Raw genomic sequence first — 19,010 nt, 5'->3', positions numbered from 1 at the left:
AACGTGTGCTTGTTGTTTTGAATGGGGCTATAGCACAGCACAAATATTATAGATAGACAGCGCAGACAATGATAGAAAGAGGTGCCAATATGTTACAGTCCATGTAGGTCTTGTAGAAAAAAAAATGCATTTTTGATTAAAGCATTTAGTTAAATCTTGCATTTTGTAAAGAGTTTGCCGACAATACAACACTCTGGACTGTGCAAGCGTGTCCAATCCTGCAACATCTATGTGGCACAAGAACTATTTGTTTAGAATAGCATACTACATAGATTCAATTTTATTGTACAACTACAATCTTAATGACTTTGACCATCGGAGCAAGTTAGGCTAGATGGGTGGACAACAAGGGCAGGCGAAGTCAAGCAGGAATAGTGATGGTCATGTCTGGGAGGACTCATGGAGAAAGCATTTTTTTTTGTTGTTTGATCAGCTGATACATTTGCAAAGCTCAGATATGAATCATGAGCATGTGGTAAATAAAGCAGGATGTGAACACAGCAAATCAATCACCTGACCAAACTGATCACATAAAGGGTTAAAAGGCACCCAAACATATATAAAATTGGTTAAACCTATTTTACATCCTTTTGGGTGCCTCGTAACCCTTTGTGCTTTTCACCCTCCCTGAGGAGTGATGTTGGACCCCTGTGGCTTAGCCACAGCAAGTGCCACATCCCTTTTGATAAAGAGTGACCATACGTATGATTGGGAACACCAGAGTCGAGACAAGTTTGGGAATATTCACCTGCCTGATGTGGTTGGTTACCCCTTCTTGCAACCCATCCTTGTTAAGTACAGTTCTCCATCACACACACACACGCGCACGCTATTTGTGCTCCCGCTGTCCCCCCCCCCCAAGATGTCATGTCACGCCATCTCGGTTCTGAAACTGATCACTGCTTCTCCAGGCATTCTCCTAGACATGACCATCGTTACTCTGGAGCAGTTTACACCATCTCCACCCCATTTGCATTTAAACCTAATGCACTATGGACCTATACAGACACGGGGGCCCATATCCAATTTATTTTTTATCCTAAGTTTTCTCCTAGGAGATAATTTCTCTTTAAAATATAACTTCCTAGGAGATAACTTCTCTTTAAAATAGCTTTTCAGCACTTTGCAATTGAAAAAGTACCAAAAATTAGGTGAAAAGGACTATCAAAATTACTTTGAGTATCGTCGCTCTTGCTGGTGGCTTAAAAAGCATTTTATCGACGTATCAAAATATCACCTAGGAAAAAAACTTGCATATGGGCCATGCTTTTAAAGGGAACCAGAGAGGATTAAAAAAAGTTTTATACATACCTGGGGCTTCCTCCACCCCCATACGCACGGATCGCTCCCACCGGGTCACGTCATTGCCGCGAGTCGGCCAGCGGACGCGGCCGATTCTCCGCATCACACGGAGCTCCCTCTATGCAAGTACTCATGAGGCTACCTACCGCGCAGCCGCATGCGTACGGGTATGGAGGGAGCCCCTGTGATGCGGACAATTGTCCGCGTCCACCGGAAGTGTGGGCCCGGTAACGGCGGTTCCAGGAAACGGAGGATGGCAGCGTGGGAGCGATTCAGGCTTATGGGGCTGGAAAAAGCCCCAGGTATGTATAAAAGCTTTTTTCATTTTCCAGGCTCCATTCCTCTCTGGTTCCCTTTAAATGGGGCAGCTTTCACTTCGACCAATGCAGTACTCAACACACTGCTGCATGCATTTATAGCAGATACAATGCCATTCAGGCAAATAAATGGCATCTTTGCTGCAACAGATGTGTGTTTAATTAAAATTTAACACAGTTATAATATAAACCGACCCTTAGGGAGCAATTATCCCAGCTATCGGATGGCAACATAAGTCTGCTTGCTTGTAAAAGGTAAATCACGGCAATCGGGAACAGTAAAAATCAGCTATGGCAAAGCCCATACTTCTATCACTACTGGTGACCTGAATAATCCCAGGTGGTGTGCTCAATGTACTAAAAAAAAACAACCCAATAAACTAGCAATCCTATCTTAATTTGTATGTTAAAAAAAGATCGAATATTTTTTCAGATATACAGGCAAAGATATCAAAGATCAGCAGTGAAATAAAGTTGTAATCCTGGAGAAGACCTATCTCTGCCTACAGCCGATGTCCCATTCATCAATCCCCCTACTGGACACTGCAGGCAGCCCATGGGGAGCCTTTATTCAGTCGCAGATGGCGGAGAACATAAAAAAATATGCTGCATTTGTCAAATGCAAGTACAATAAGTTATGTATGTAAAGGTGCTCATGTATCCGCGTCAGGGAGAAACTGAAGGAGAATAAGGTACTTTCAGCTAGATCATTTCATTTTGTATCCTTATAAACACTAACACTATCCAAGTGGCCTCAGGCTTTCAAATAAAGTGAAGATTTAGTAGGAATCTATATAGTATGTACTAAAGCACCCAGAAGATCTCACATACACATGTACAGGGTTCTGTCACCCAAAATGATCTTTCATGTGGATTTTGGCCAACAGTTTATGAATTATTGCCGTACAGACACACTGCTCCGCTCACCGATTAGTAGCATGCACGATTTTATGGAGAGGGGGACAAGAGGCATCTCTCTGGCAACGATTCTGAGAATAACCATAACCTTTAACCACAGATTTGCAATAGGGCAGAAGAGACAGATTTGAGGTGACACTTGTGCATACAAGACAGTTGCCATTTGTGGTGACTGAAAGTACATAGCATCAGAATGGCATCTCTGAAAAAATTACTAATTAATGGTGGGGATGAACGCCAGATATAGCTCATGTAATTCACTATAAGCCAGACTTCCTGGTACATATCAATTCCTGGGTATTCCTTCACTTTATCTGAACTTCAAAAGTCAGTCACTTTGTTAGTGGCAAAATATGTTTTAAGGTTTAAAGAAGAAAAAATATCCAACTGAAACTGCACTACTTTTAAAACCGGAATCTTACCCAGTTTTTCAATTCTACAAAATTCATCATCCAAAGTTGGTTCAACAAAAAAGTTTATATTAGAATGTGATAAACAAATTCATTTTTGCCAGTATGACTGTTTGGTGTCCTTCAGCAGGTTTACGAACAAGAGATTTAAAAAAAAAAAAATGAAGGGTTTCTTTGTATTCTGCAAATGCATACTTCAATTTAAGTTAGGTCTTGAAACATGAGCCCCATTGATAATTCTTCTCTGCAACCAAACTATCAGGTTTGTCTTTCTTTATATCAGAGTATGAAACACTGGATCTGTTGCAGTCTGTAATAAAATGGATTGCAAAGAATAGCGGCAATTTTACACAAAGGTATCTGCTGATATTTGCCTTAGCTGGCATGACCTAAAACACAGGAGTCTTAACATCTCATTTACATAGAAAGTTGTCAGCCAGCAACTTGTGCCCATTTTCAGAAACCAGTGACTAGTCCCAGAGGTATTAGGTGTCAACTAGTATCTACATAAGAATAGCCCTTTTTTTAGGTGTTCTGCTTTTGAACCATGTGAATCCAGCCTGTGGCTCTGGAAAGTTTATTCTGCTTAGTCACAAAGCACCGCAAGGAAAGTCATGTTTTGTAGTTATGCACAATACATTCTTGGAAACCATAATTCCAAAAGAGAAAACAAAAACAAAACTCCAGTACAGACATTGGGTAGACGAGAGGATGAAGGCAGCAAATCATAGTGTGTAAACAGAGGTGGCGGGTGCTCAGAGGCATCACACTCCTCACTTCCTGAGAATAGTGGGCCTATATGCCAGCCCCCACGGAGGCAATTCAGTGTCATCCAACCACATTCTGAGGCTGATCTAGAAGAAGGCACCCCACGGGGGCAGGAGGAATGTTGCAGTAGTTCCACAAGTGTAGGGCACATTGGTAGGTGATCCCAGAAGGCACAGACCCAGAATGGGCAAGGGGATCTTGGTTCGGTGGGCTTTGTTCCCTTTTATGCTTCATAAATGTAGAACTGCCAAATCCTTCACACTAACTCTGTGGAAAGAAGAAAGATAGTAAACCACCTATAAAACAAAAATATTGTATGTCCAGTGTACAAAATCACATGCATGGATAGGCAGTGCAGAACAGGTTCCAGTGTGCAGGTAGCAGAGGCTGTTACTTTGAGGTAGTAGCAGATGCTAAAGTGAATTCACCCCTCTAGTGGTCAGAATTAGCAGTGCACCAGTCATAAAAACACAACAAACAGGTTAAAGTCAAAACTCCATGACATCTCAGACGTGAACTAAACCTTTTAGTCTTGACAACTGTCAGTCAAGCATTTTAGATTTGACTCCTTATGTTTGAAAGGTATTAAAACTCTTCATCGCAAATCAATTATGAGGAGCTGAAAATTTGAATTTTAAAGGAGTTTGTAATATTATAATTTTTATGGCCTAGATCAGGACATTCCATGGAGTCCCCCTGTATAGTCCCAGTTGAGGCACAGCTTTTATTTGCATTTTTAATAGAACATTATCTTTAATTATTTTTGATACATTTAAAGTAAAGAGAAAAATGTTTGCTGCACAAATTCATAGATTAATGCCTCCTTAGTGACCTTCAGCCTCCCTGCTGACTGATAGCTCAACATAGCTGTACATCTGAAGTATGTGGCATCAGACTGACACTTGTATGCTACTGCTAAGGGAGTGGAGTTAGCCAGCTGGAGGTTGCTAATAAGGATATGATAATCAATGAGTTGGTGAAACTGGTATTTTGCCATTTAATTAAGCAAAAACGTAAAACATTTTAGGCTTCATTTAAAATCTAGAAACATTCAAAAAGGGCTATGCTGGAACTGGGAGGGGTTTCTGAGGTGAAAAAAAAAATTAAACAAAGGATACCAGGATAAATCTATCGCCAAAGGGCAAAGGAGTCAGGCATAGGGTGGGAGGTCTGCAGAAACAGAGCAAAACCAAAGAGAAAAATATCAAAACGTACATAAAAACTTCATAAAACACTAATGCACAAATCAGGCACTTTTTTTATACTAACAATTAGTCAACACATACTTGCAGCTTGTATTCCTGTGGTCACAGGAGTAAAATACAACCAAAGCTCAACCCTACAGAAAGGAGGAGACCCCGAAACACTCCAGTATCTGCATTAAAGTAAGCATTCTACTGTATATAGCTGCAATTACAGGAAGTGGGTGTATGAAGGATGAAACTTCTGGCCTGACTGTCGTTTCCTGTATTTCCAGGTTTACTTCAAGATATGTGGAAAGAATATCAGAGCTGATCTTTCATTTAGTTAATACCTAAAAGTGCAACTCAAGTGCTTGCTTGAGTTTGCCTGAATAAAGTTACAGCCTACTGTATCTCACATTCTGGTATTTTCTGCCTCATGGGGAAAAAAAAATAAAAAATTTAAAGCGGTATTGTCACCATAAAAATCAAATTTCAACAGCAACTGGTCTGAGTGTATTAAGTGATAAAGATGCTAATCCTGCATTCAAAACTTGCAAAACTTTTTCTGCTGTTATGGTTTGGAGTTATCACATACTTTAGGAGCACTGGCCCTTTATTAGTCAGTGCCAAACAGTTGAATGTTGGGGGTTCTTTTTATCTATAATATATTCCTCCTCTTACATTAATTTCCCTGCCTAGCTTCTTATCTGAAACACCTCTGCTGACTTGTGTGTACAAGCAAGGCTGAGGTGACTCAGCGATTGAAGAAAAAAACCAACAAAAACAAAACAAAACAAAAAAACAGTGCAGTTCCTAGTATACACCGCAGTGGGAGTTTCTGAAGACTCTGGGAGAAGGGCAGCTAATGAATACATAATGAGCAAGAGAAGGGAGGGGGGAAACAAGAGTCAGGGAGGATATGATGTCAGCATTAGCTTGGCAAAATGGCCACTGCCTAGAATAGGATTTTCTGCTTTTCCTTTATAAAATTCACAGGAATCATAACGTGGATAGCACAATAAATCTGTTAAGTAGAAGTAGTATTTATCTACTTATATATGTGTTTTTTATTTCTAGGTTAGCATGGGTGCCCCTTGTTCTTTAAAGAGGAACTGAACTCTCAATATTAAAACTTACCAACTGAATTCTAGTTAAAAATCATAGTTAAAAAGTGTACAATATAGGATTCAAAACATGTAAATAACATTTATGACATTGATCTTTTAACAAACCCCACCCCTCCTGTGACGTAGCCTGCCGGCAACTGCCCGCCAGGCTCGCAAAGAACATTGGGAGAGCTTTTTGTGTCAAGTGCTCGCGAGAGTTCCTGCTGTTTACAAATGACTCATCAGGCAGCGAATGGTCTGAATGATGAAGACTCCTGACTGACAGAACTCCTGACTGACAGAACGAGCAGAGAGATAGGAGACAGCAGCGGAGGGAGGAGAAAGGGGGGGAAGAGCAGAGAAGTAGTGAGCAAGGGGAGAGAGGCAAGACATCGTTGGAGGGAAGGGAAGAGTGAGGGCAGAGCACTGTAGACCAAGTAGAGGAGAGGAACGTCAGACTGCTTTCTGCTTCTCAGCTTCCTGCAGGTGAACACTTTCTGTATAGAAGTCACTCATCCCCCAATCTCTGTAACAGTCTCCTCCCTCCTGATGCTGCCGTCTTCCTGAACAAGTTGTTGTAATGTTTGGCAGGGAGGAGGGGGTTGGGGGGGGGGGGGGGGGGGTCATACAGCTCTCTGCCTGCAGCTCTTCCACTCGAGGTGTCTTTATGAGAGGTAGAGAATCATTCTCAGCAGCTCTTTGTACATAGAAACATGCAGAAGCTGCTGCTGCAGACCAACCAGATCCTCTTTCTTACTTCTTCCCCATAGGTATGCATAGTTACCTCACAATACTACTTTTTCATACTTCCTCTGCACATGCACTTTTCTTTATTTGTGGACAGCAGTGTTGCCCCAGTAAGTTTGTGCGTCCATGACTTCCATAAGCGCAATCCTGCCCCTCAGTTGAGTCTTACTGCAGTGCCAGGCTAGGATTTGTCCCTTCCACTCCTTATCCCTTTTTTTCCCCGGCGGCTGCGTCTCGAATCTCTTTTCTACCTGCCACAGCTTGGGAGTAGATGTACAGGAAACTGCACCGGCGGTTGCAAAATCTTACACCAGGGATGAGTGAAAGAAGGTGCGCATGTGCAGTTATTCAGCGCCCATGCGCTTTACAGCAAGTTACAAAATGTTATAGGCGGTAATATTTTTCATCACACCACCATGTACTCACTACCCCTTCCTACTGGGAATGCTGCCCAAGGAAATCACTGTTCCAAGGTGGCGACTGCGAGCAGCATGTGCATCTACTCCAGAGTCCGGGGCTGGTCTGCCTGTGTGCTGGGAGTACCATCTCTGCCTGGCTGTCAGATCCACAGGCAGCGGGAAGAGGAAGAAGGGGGGCACAAAAATCAGGTTTCGCTCAGGGCGCCGTGAAACCTAAGGCCGGCCCTGTCTTCTGGTGGGTATGAGCCTTTAGATTGTTCAACCTCTGCTACAAATTCTGCAAATCTGTGTAGTGTGAGCCATGAGCAGCCTGTGTTTCATGTGCCATTATAGAGAATGCTGCTGCCTGTGGATCTGACAGCCAGACAGAGGCATTTCTGACATCAGGGAGACTAGACAGATTTCCCCTGTTGGTGCATGGACGGTACTCCCAGCACTTAGGCAGACTGGCCTCTGGAGTGGATGTACACACAGCTTGCCACCTCACCGAGACTATCCGCATCTCATAGTTGAAATAGCTGTTTTTGTGACAGTGGTCAGACGGGTGAGGAGGGGGGAGGAGGAGGACGCATACAAAACGCAATACATTGCGTTACCATTGACTTTCATTATGTGCGCTTTTGATGCATTTAAAAACACGTTTCAAAACGCATATGCATTTTTTTATATATGCGTTTTTTTTATGCAGCCCATTGACTTGTATTAGCGGCAAAAATGCTGTGTTTTCCGCAACGCCAGCATTTCTGCTAAGGTCCCGTTCACACTTGCGTTTTGGCAAGTAAACGGACCGGATCCTGACCTGATCCTGATCAGAACCGTACGGTTCCGATCCGGATCCGGTCCGTTTGTATCAGGCATGCATCAGGCTGCCATCCGGATCCGTGGAAAAAAATAGTTAAATATAAATAAAAAAATGTTGGGGTCAGCAGAAGGTGCACCTGGTGCACATGTACAATCAGGTTCCTCCGCTGTAGGCCTCACCTCCACCCCCGACATTCTGCCAAACAGCTCCAGCACGTCTGTCACTGCTGCTCCACTCCAGACATGCTTGGCCCATGTGTCCCCATCCGAAATGGCCGCTTCGATACGCATAAGAAGTGGGGTAGAACGTCAGGTTTTTGCAGGCAGTGTGTTCTGTGCCTTCCGTTTCCCATTGGTTTCTGTGTTCCTGATGGTGCTGTCAGGCTCAGGTCAGGCTCCGGTCAGGGTGTGTGGGCCGGAGATCCGGACACAAAAAATAGTGCATGTTGGAAAAGTGTCTGGAGTCCGGATCTGGTCCGGCTCCGTACTGTACGGAACGTACGCATGTGAACGTCCGCATAGCCTTTGCATTGCTATGCGGAACGTACGTTCCGTTTGTACAGTATGCGGTCCGGATCAGATCCGGAAAATCCGGATAGCGAACGCTAATGTGAACCGGGCCTTAGTGTGTTCCAAGCCTCAAAGTCTTATGTGCCACAAACCTTCAAGTATGCCTGAAGTGAGAGGGATATGGAGGATTTCCTTTCTAAACAATACCAGTTGCCTGGCTATCCTACTGATCTCTCTGGCTGCAGTAGAGTCTGAATCACACATCTGCATCTCAAACAACCATGCATCTAATCCAGTCAGAAGACTCAAAAGCCTGATCTGCAAGCTTGTGTAGGGTCTATGGAAGAGTATTAGCAATAGAGGCTGACCAGGACAGAAATCTCTGCAAAGCGTTCACGATTCCTGTGAGAGCGTTACCATAACCGTTTTGAGATTACTATTGTTAGTTTTGCTATCTCTAGAAAGGTTGTAAATTAACCCTTCTTTCTACAGGATTTAGCTAGAGTTAGAATATTTGCATGCTTAATTGCGGATCGGTGGTAGCGACCTGGTCTCTAAAGGAGATCACAGATTGTACATACAATCAAAATTGGACTGTGTGGACTCACCAACCAATCCAAAAGGTTACCTTGCCTGCAGTGCTGACTGCCTTCAGGATTCTCTCAGGGTCTGAGGCTGAATGGTAAACGGCGGCAAAGGGAACAGGAATTGGAGGGTGACTGCGCATAAGTCACAATTGTCAGGAGTGGGGTGAGCAATTTTTAATGTCAGTCTGCTCACCGTATTTCAATCAATCGGATGCGATGATTCCCCGAATGCTAACGGTGCCAGATTAGACAGGATTGGCGCGCTTTGTCACATTATTATCTGATGATCTAGCAACCGGTCTTTTAACGTCAGCTCGCTCAGCCTTACAAGCCATCAGAGGTGATTATTCCCCGATGGTACTGGAGTAAGAGACGGGATCGCGGGGCTGGATTTCACAGTAAGCACAGAAAATATCAAAAGTAAGCATGAAGCCGATTCCTGCCTCTTGCTATTTTGGGCTTTCTGTCAAACAGCACGGCTGTTGATAAGGGAAGATAATTAGGAGAGAGACTTGCCCCCCAACCTTTCAGCTGTTCAGCTATTAGTAATAATATTTGTGGGGTGTACACTACTTAGCATAAGTGGGTTTATGTCTGTGTTTTGTGTCTAATGGTAGCCATACACCTAGCGATGTATAGGCAGATTCGACCAAGAGACAAATCTCTCTCTTATCGAATCTGATAAGAGAGAGATCTGTCAGCTGCCCATACACCAATTAACAGGTCCTTCTCAAAACATTAGCATATTGTGATAAAGTTCATTATTTTCTGTAATGTACTGATAAACATTAGACTTTCATATATTTTAGATTCATTACACACAACTGAAGTATTTCAAGCCTTTTATTGTTTTAATATTGATGATTTTGGCATACAGCTCATGAAAACCCCCAAATTCCTATAAAAAATTAGCATATCATGAAAAGGTTCTCTAAACGAGCTATTAACCTAATCATCTGAATCAACTAGTTAACTCTAAACACCTGCAAAAGATTCCTGAGGCTTTTAAAAACTCCCAGCCTGGTTCATTACTCAAAACCGCAATCATGGGTAAGACTGCCGACCTGACTGCAGTCCAGAAGGCCATAATTGACACGCTCAAATGTGGCAGAAACCGCTGCACAACGAGAAGAGGTGACCGGACCCTGAGGAAGATTGTGGAGAAGGACAGATTCCAAACCTTGGGGGACCTGCGGAAGCAGTGGAATAAGTCTGGAGTAGAAACATCCAGAGCCACAGTGTACAGGCGTGTGCAGGAAATGGGCTACAGGTGCCGCATTCCCCAGGTCAAGCCACTTTTGAACCAGAAACAGCGGCAGAAGCGCCTGACCTGGGCTACAAAGAAGCACTGGACTGTTGCTCAGTGGTCCAAAGTACTTTTTTCGGATGAAAGAAACTTTTGCATGTCATTCAGAAAGGTGCCAGAGTCTGGAGGAAGACTGGGGAGAGGGAAATGCCAAAATGCTTGAAGTCCAGTGTCAAGTACCCACAGTCAGTGATGGTCTGGGTGCCATGTCAGCTGCTGGTGTTGGTCCACTGTGTTTTATCAAGGGCAGGGTCAATGCAGCTAGCTATCAGGAGATTTTGGAGCACTTCATGCTTCCATCTGCTAAAAAGCTTTATGGAGATGAAGATTTCATTTTTCAGCACGACCTGGCACCTGCTCACAGTGCCAAAACCACTGGTAAATGGTTTACTGACCATGGTATTATTGTGCTCAATTGGCCTGCCAACTCTCCTGACCTGAACCCCATAGAGAATCTGTGGGATATTGTGAAGAGAAAGTTGAGAGACGCAAGACCCAACACTCTGGATGAACTTAAGGCCGCTATCGAAGCATCCTGGGCCTCCATAACAGCTGAGCAGTGCCACAGGCTGATTGCCTCCATGCCATGCCGCATTGAAGCAGTCATTTCTGCAAAAGGATTCCCGACCAAGTATTGAGTGCATAACTGAACATAACTTCTTTTATTGGTCAATGAAATATGTAAATTTTTTGAGATAGGAATTTGGTGTTTTCATGAGCTGTATGCCAAAATCAATATTAAAACAATACAAGGCTTGAAATACTTCAGTTGTGTGTAATGAATCTAAAATATATGAAAGTCTAATGTTTATCAGTACATTACAGAAAATAATGAACTTTATCACAATATGCTAATTTTTTGAGAAGGACCTGTACACCACCAGCATATATCACGCTGACAGCAGAGCATACACAAAGAGGCAAGAGGCCACAGGAGCACCCCCCCCCCCCATAGGAAAAAAAATGCCGCTCATCCCAACCCACCACAACTTCACACTCTTATGAACCTCTTCTGGGGAGGTTCACTAAAAAAAAAAAATAATAATTCCAGATGCTCAGAACACTTTAAACTCTTACACATATGTATACATTTACACTAGGCAGATTGCAATGTAAAAAAGGGGAACCCCCAAGACAGTTGTGATGGGAGGCGGGGGGAGCCAGTACTGTAGCAGGATCATTCTTCTGTTGTCAATCCTAGAATCATATCAATGGAATACACAACGATTTACCCCCTTCTGGGTGAGCAGGCTTTTGTTCTACTATCATGCTTTGTTCAAGTGTGTGGCACAGCCAGTTTATATTGGTGTGAGATATTGGTATACTGATAGAAAGATGCATAGCAGCTTTTTACCTGATCCAGGGGCACTGTGGGTGGTCTGTGCATCCTGTCCCCCTGAATGTGGGGTCTGTTCTTCTGGAAAGGTGGCAGCTGCATTTGGAGATTCATTCTGGGTAGCAGAAGGAAAGAGGGGCAGTCAGTGAATGGTAGATTTACATAACACAAATACAACGTATTTAGACAGTCCTAGTTACGAGAGATGGTCAATGAGATGCTAATACTTCCAGATGGCATGCAAATTTACTGAAAATTGCGTGAAATTGGAACAGGGACAGTCAAAATCAACAGGAAGTGCACTCGACTGGCACTACTCTAACCTGCATAGAATTTGCATTATATTTGCATGGCAGTCAGAATTAGTAGCATCTCATTAACCATCTCAGCTTGTAAATATGCAAAGCAGCACCAGTCTGAGGTGCGACACACCAGACTCTGGAGGCTCTTCACTGATAAATCACATTACTGATTGTGGGTGACGCAGAGGCCAGCAGCACCAGCCTCAGGTTTGTTCCTTCCCAAGACACTATCTGCATTGAGTTTGTATGAGCTCCCCTTGTTTGTCGTTGTTTCCAATCACAACAAAAGAACATACTGGCAGGCTAAATGGGTTTCCTCAAAACGGGCTCCAAACTGTGGTAGCAATATTAGACAGTGACCCTGGTAAAGGACAGTGAGAAATGTAACTTGGAGGATGCAATACTCCTAAATATGCCAGGGCCTTACAGAAGCATAAAGTGTAATGTGTGTACATAACTCCCCAACCCCCCACCTCTGTGTAAAAATATGTAGTTAATGTGTTCACTGCATCAGCTGTTTTCCACTTGTCTTATATTACCTGTTGTATACCCTGTATGCTGTTGTACATCACCATGGAAGATACTGACACTATATAAATCAATAATAATAATAATAATAATAATTTAGTGATAGGACTCTGGACTCTCTAAAGCGCTGCAGAACATGCACACAAACTGTCTCTCAGATGAGCTTCATTTCCTACAGTAGACATAGTTCCGTATCTCAACCATAGTCAAATTCCCATTTTTCTTCAGTTTTAAAGTACTAGCATGTTGCTCCCATCGCTTGCAGTATTGTGATTAGCACATACTACAACAAGTTTCAGTATAGGCAAAAAGTAAGAGTTTATATTGTATACTAGTGACCTTAGCCCGTTTATAAACACGCTAAGTCACTGCACATGCGGCCGCCGTGCACACGCCCGCCCCGTCATCCCTTGCGACAGAGGTTCTAAAACTGCACCCTGGTGCGCCGTGAGCAGTTCACGGGGTTGCCGCGCTGCCCTCGAGTCACGTGTCCCTAATCACGCAGGACTCCGTTGTGCTCTGCTCAGCATTACAGCTAGATGCTGGACTGGCCGTACCAGTGTGCGCCGTGAGCAAATCTCTCCCCGCCCCCTCTACAGTGACAGCACAGTGGGAGGCAAGGGGGAGAGGATCAATAAGAGAGGATAGAGAGAGTTAGCCCCGCCTCCCCACAGAGTACAGCTAGTTTGTGAACCAGAGGAGAGCTAATGATGCATCATGCAGGACTTCTCTGCACACCAAGGAGAGCAAGGTACAACGTGTATGTGAATTCTCACACTGTCAGCCCACACTGTCTGCCTGCCTCCTCAACGTGTGCACAATCAGTGACTGCTGTATCTTTCTCTCCCAGATTAGCACGTTCATTCTTCACTCCAGCACACTCACCCTGCCACCCACTCTCACTCTGCCCCCCCCCCAGCACGCTCACCCTGCTCCCCAGCACCCTCATTCTGCTCCCCCAGCACCCTCATTCTGCTCCCCAAGCACCCTCATTCTGCTCCCCAAGCACCCTCATTCTGCTCCCCAAGCACCCTCATTCTGCTCCCCAAGCACCCTCATTCTGCTCCCCAAGCACCCTCATTCTGCTCCCCAAGCACCCTCACTCTGTCCATAATTAGGCAGAGTCTGAAAAAGATGGTGCCTGACTAAAGCAAGTCAGGGGAATTAAATAGTTGTCATTCAATACCTAAAAGGGCATGCAGCCCATCTATCGGGGGCTACTGCCTACCTAAATAGGTACTTTGTCTACCATTATGAGAAGAGCACCGACGACCTAGAAAGGAAACTGTATAACTAAAAAGGGGCACTAGAAATGAATCCAGGATAATGCTTATCTAAAGGGTTGCTAGTTAGATGCCTAACTAGGATGCCATGTAACTAAAAGGGAGATGTCAATATGGTGTTTGTAATGCATATTCTTGGGCCATATTTGATGCATAAAATGATGAGCTTGCATTTTGGTAACTGTTTTTATCAAGGGGTGCCTCGAAAAAGTTTGAGTCATCAAGGGTGCCTTGACCCGGAAAAAAGTTTGAGAACCACTGCCTTGCGTCACTCCCCCTCAGTGTCCATGCGTCCCTGCACATGCACAGAGGGCAAAAGGGACACACACACGGACATGGGACGCAGAGACACTGAGGGCTCATTTCCACTATCGCGAATTTGCATGCGTTTTTCGCATGCAAATTCGCATAGCAATACAAGTGAATGGGACTGTTTCCACTTGTCAGGATTCCTTTGTGTTTTTCTGTGCAGAAAAAATTCGCATGGCAGAGCCATCAGAATTCGCATACCGCTATGCGAATCGCATACAATGTATTTAATAGGAAATTCACATGAGGTTTGGGTATGCGAATTTTCATGCGAATTCGCATAGAAACAATGGAAAAGCACACCAGCACTGCCATGGTTAAATTCGCATACATCGTCATCCATGTGAATTCGCATGGACTCTCATGCGAAATTCGCATCCGCATGCGAATTTTTACCGCGGCGATTCGCACCGCACAAGTGGAAATGCAGCCTTAGGGATTATTATAAAGGATACGGAGGGGAAAATGTCAGTATTATAAAATGAAGGAAAAATACCTAAATCAGTAATGAAAGTACAGTATATTAGCTCATTTATCAGGATACCATTTTCCAATACAAAAAGTTATTATATTTTCAACTCCTATTACATCACAACAGAATTTATCAGCAGCATATAAAGTTGAGGGAAAGAAAGGGGGAAATAATAAACAGAAAACTACAAGTTACAAACAAATCCGCACAATGCGGAAACATTTCCACACATACAGTCAGATGTCAGTAGCACCAAGGCATCATATACTGAAAACGTAAGGCCCCATTCACATCACAAACGCGGATGGCCATGCGTGCGGAACGCAACGCATGCAAACGCACGCCATCCGCGTTTGTGTGCGTTGCGTGGCTGATCCCATCACTGAAAAGTGAATGGGACAGCCACGCGTTTTTACAAAAAAAATGCATGCAGCATACGTTCCCGGACCGCACAGGTCCGGAACGCATGCAGTGTGAACATCAGACAGTGCACTCTATGCACTGTCTGATGTCGTGCGTGTCTGCCTCCTGCACGCGTTTCCATGCAGTGTGAACGGGGCCTAAAGGACTTACGAGGCCAAATTATTAAAAAAAAAAAAAAAAAAAAAGTTAAAAAAGTGAAGTACCTGCATCTCTTTAAAAGACACGGAGGACGCCATCCGCTCCTTGACCCTAAAGCTGCGCAGCCGCACTCGCGGCAGGTGCGGACTGCGCAGCCACGGCCAGCTCCCGCAGCCATATTGGCAGAGGCAGGAGAGCCTGCCCCAGGCCCTGCGGTCGTGACAGACCGGGGGGGGTCTATTGAGCGGTAGGGACCCGGCGGAATGACACGGAGGGCGCCCTCCGTGTCTTTTAAAGAGATGCAGGTACTTCACTTTAACTTTTTTTTAATAATTTGGCCTCGTAAGTCCTTTAAAGAGACTCTGTAACAACATTTTCAGCCTTATTTCTTCTATCCTATAAGTTCCTATACCTGTTCTAATGTGGTCTGAATTACTGCAGCCTTTTCAAGTTGCACTGTCTCTATAATATATCTAATCTTTCCTTTGTCAAGCTTTGTCAAACCAGGGAGGGAGCCTCTGCTGTGATAGGGAGAAGTTATGCACGCCCCCTTCACACCCCTGCAGGCTCTGTGTGTGTGTGCTGTGTGTATGAGTCACAGACAAGGTCTCTGCTCACAGCCAGCATGTCTGCAGCTCATGGAGCTGTGACCTTGTGAACAGCTGTGAGTGCAGAAAGCTCAGTTCAAAGCCCAGACAAACAGCTAAGGCAACAAGTGGCAGTAACATTCCAGCAGTCTAGTCAGGCTTGAGAGGAGCCACTGTGGCCATCTTCATTGTTTACAAAAACAATGGATAAAAACAGTGATTTTATCATTAAAGAGAATCTGTACTCTAATATTCTTACAATAAAAAGCATACCATTCTATTCATTATTTTCTCCTGTGCCCCTCTGTGCTGTTTCTGCCACTCACTGCTGCAATCCTGACTTGTAATTAACAGTTTTAGGCAGTGTTTACAAACAAACTAACCAGCTTCTAATAGGCTCAGCTAAGCATAGTGTGTGAGTCACTCAGAGTATGCAGGGGGCCTGCAGAGGGTGTGTATCGCTTCTACCAATCACAAGCAGCCCTGCACATTCCACACAATCAAGCTTTAGCCCGACAAACAGGACAGAGGAAAGATACATTGATTTATTACAGAGACAGTGCAGTTAGGAAAGACTGCAGTAAGCCAGAGCAGATTAGAACAGGCATAGGAACTTATAGGATAGAAGAACTAAGGCTGAAAAAATTGTTACAGAGTCTCTTTAAGTAAACAGCGGAGAGCGAAAATATGTCACAGAGGGGGATAGGAGAAAACAAAGAAACAAGCTGGTACGTTTTATTTATGTAAAATTTTCACATTACAGATTCTCTTTAAAGTCGACATAGGGCCATTTTTGTCATATTACAAGAGACACCATGCAGAATCGGTGGGTATTCTCATCTAAACACTGAGTACATTACTTTACAAACAACAACAACCACCACCACCACCACCCTATTAAAAAAAACAACAAACAAACAACATAATATAACCAAATTAGAACATATCCCAGTAGAGAGGGACATGAGACTATATGCAAGAGAGAGAAAGAAGAGAAGTAGAGAGAGTAAGGGGAGAGGAAAGAAATCTGCCAAGCTGCCACAAGTTTTTTTCATTAACCGAATGCAAGTTGTCGGGGACCCACAAGAGCGGGCGCTCCCATCAAACCTCGGTGAGGGACTGCGGAAGCCAGTGGGAGTAATTAAGAAAGTAGGGTTTCCATACCTTCTCAAAATTTTGGAAGAGAGTCTTCTACAATAGCCCTCATTCTATCAAAACAAAGAGCATAACTCAAATTAGCTTTAAACGTTGGCAAACGCTAAGGCTACATACACACTTGAGATAAAAGTCTTTGGAAAAGGCAAGATCACAGACCAATTTTACCCCATTCCATGTAGTATGAGAGCCATACTCTACATAGTCTAGTCTATTGAGCTGAACTCCCCATCAAATAAACATCTTTGCTGGACACAAGGATGCTGTACACATTCAAAAGATCAGTATCTGCAAAAGATCAGTTCCTGAAAAAGATCCGTTCTTGCAAAATGCATTCATAGTCTATATCTGCAGATCCTCATACACACCTTGTTTAATGGACAATCATCTGCAGATCAGATCCACCAGGATGGATCTTCAGATCTGCAGATGATTGTCAGATATGCAGATTAATGTCTGTTAAACAATGAGGATCTGCATATATCATAGGCTATGAATGCATTTTGCAGGAACTGATCTTTTGCAGATACTGATCTGTTGCATGTGTACAGCATCTTTGTGTACAGCATCTTGCAATGATGTTTATCTGATGGGGAGTTCAGCTCCATAGAACAGACTGTGTAGAGTATGGCTCTCATACTACATGGAATGGGGTAAAATTAGTCTGATCTTGCCTTTTCCAAAGACTTATCTCAAGTGTGTATGTAGCCTTAGGCAGAGGTTTTCCAGGAGCCTGCCATCACCCTCTAGACTGCCAGACAGATATGCATAAGCAGTTTATACTGGGAGTTTGATAATTCAGGAGGCTTCAAGCAAACAGTGCAACTTCAGAGAGTTTAGGAATCTGTAGCTTAGTAGTAGTGTATATAACTTAATATACTCTAATCCAGAACCTGCAGACCTTAGTACATGACCACCATACATGGGAGATGTTTCCCTTTGTCCGCATGCTCGGAAACATAAGCCTTTAGTGCTAGGATTCAATTGGTTTAGGTGTTCTGGTGTCAAATACCAGCACATCAGTATTTTGTATTGTGTTTCTATGACAGAGGCGCTGATAGAGCAGTTGGGGGTAAATTTCCACAAGTATTGTAGGTCTTTAGGTTCTAGTTCTATGTTAAGTTATTGCTCCCATTTTAATATATATTGTGGTTTAGGTAAGTGGGAGGGAGAGATCATTTATTTTGATTTATTTAAGTATTTATATAGCGCCGACATATTACGCAGTGCTGTACAGAGCATATTGTGTGGTCACTAACTGTCCCTCAGAGGGACTCACAATCTAGTCCCTACCATAGTCATATATTTAAATGATAATACATCTATGTAGGAGGGATATAAGTCCAACAGATCCTGGGTCCGAGGCACACACACACATGCTCAAGGCTAGTTCTCGTCAACAAAGTCTCGAAGTGACGCCTTTGATATGTCCTATCGAATGCATAATTTGAGTCACAAGTGCACATTCCATTGCAATACAAAATGACATTTTGAAGTGAATGGGAACCCGTTTTTAAATAAAAAAGTCAGATACTTGCCTAAGGATTGGGAGGCTCTGGGTCCCATAGAGCGTCCCCTCTCCTCTCCCGGTCCCTGCTGTTGTCCTGGCTCCTCCGTACCGGTATTCGACCGTTTCGGTCAAATACTGCTGTCTCCCAGAAGGGAGGCTTCGGAAATGCTTCAAGAGCCGAGTCCTCCCGAATACGGGCCACTCTACACTGCGCACACATGAGCGCCCTCCATGGCGCACTCGCGCATATGCAGTGTGGAGCCACCTGTCTTCATGAGGACTCGGCCTTTCGAAATCCCCGCGGCGAGAGATTTGAACGGGGGAGCCAGCGCAGCACTGAGGGCACCGGGAAAGGAGAGGGAAGGCTCATTAAGACCGAGCCTTCCCTCTCCTTAGGTGAGTATCTGACTTTTTTTTTTATTTACACATGGGTTCCCATTAGCTTTAAATCAACTTTCTTTTCCCCTGCCTCAACCAAATGGCTGGAATCATTAACCTCCCTGGCGTTCTGGGCTCGTCCAGAGATGCCGGAGGTCACCGCACAGGCCCCGCTGGGCCGATTTGAAATTTTTTTTTTTAAACACGCAAGCAT

General features: G+C 43.9%; 1 protein-coding gene across 3 annotated transcripts in view; it reads right to left on the bottom strand.

Annotated features, from left to right (window-relative positions):
- Positions 1–1,480: 1,480 nt before the first annotated feature.
- Positions 1,481–19,010, bottom strand: part of CECR2 (CECR2 histone acetyl-lysine reader) — a 136,718-nt gene continuing 119,188 nt past the window's right edge. For 2 of the 3 annotated variants that reach the window (XM_068277263.1, XM_068277261.1), the window contains exons 18-19: positions 11,730–11,826; positions 4,703–4,885 (exon numbers count right to left, since the gene is read on the bottom strand). In XM_068277263.1, the coding sequence (XP_068133364.1) occupies positions 4,844–4,885; positions 11,730–11,826 (139 nt within the window). In that variant the 3' untranslated portion in view covers positions 4,703–4,843. Of the gene's footprint in view, positions 3,983–4,702; positions 4,886–11,729; positions 11,827–19,010 lie in introns of those variants that run through there. The other variant, XM_068277262.1, reaches the window with a different exon arrangement.

This window comes from Hyperolius riggenbachi, chromosome 3 (assembly GCF_040937935.1).
Source record: "Hyperolius riggenbachi isolate aHypRig1 chromosome 3, aHypRig1.pri, whole genome shotgun sequence".
NCBI lineage: Eukaryota > Metazoa > Chordata > Amphibia > Anura > Hyperoliidae > Hyperolius > Hyperolius riggenbachi.
This window is presented reverse-complemented; position numbering and strand designations above follow the sequence as displayed.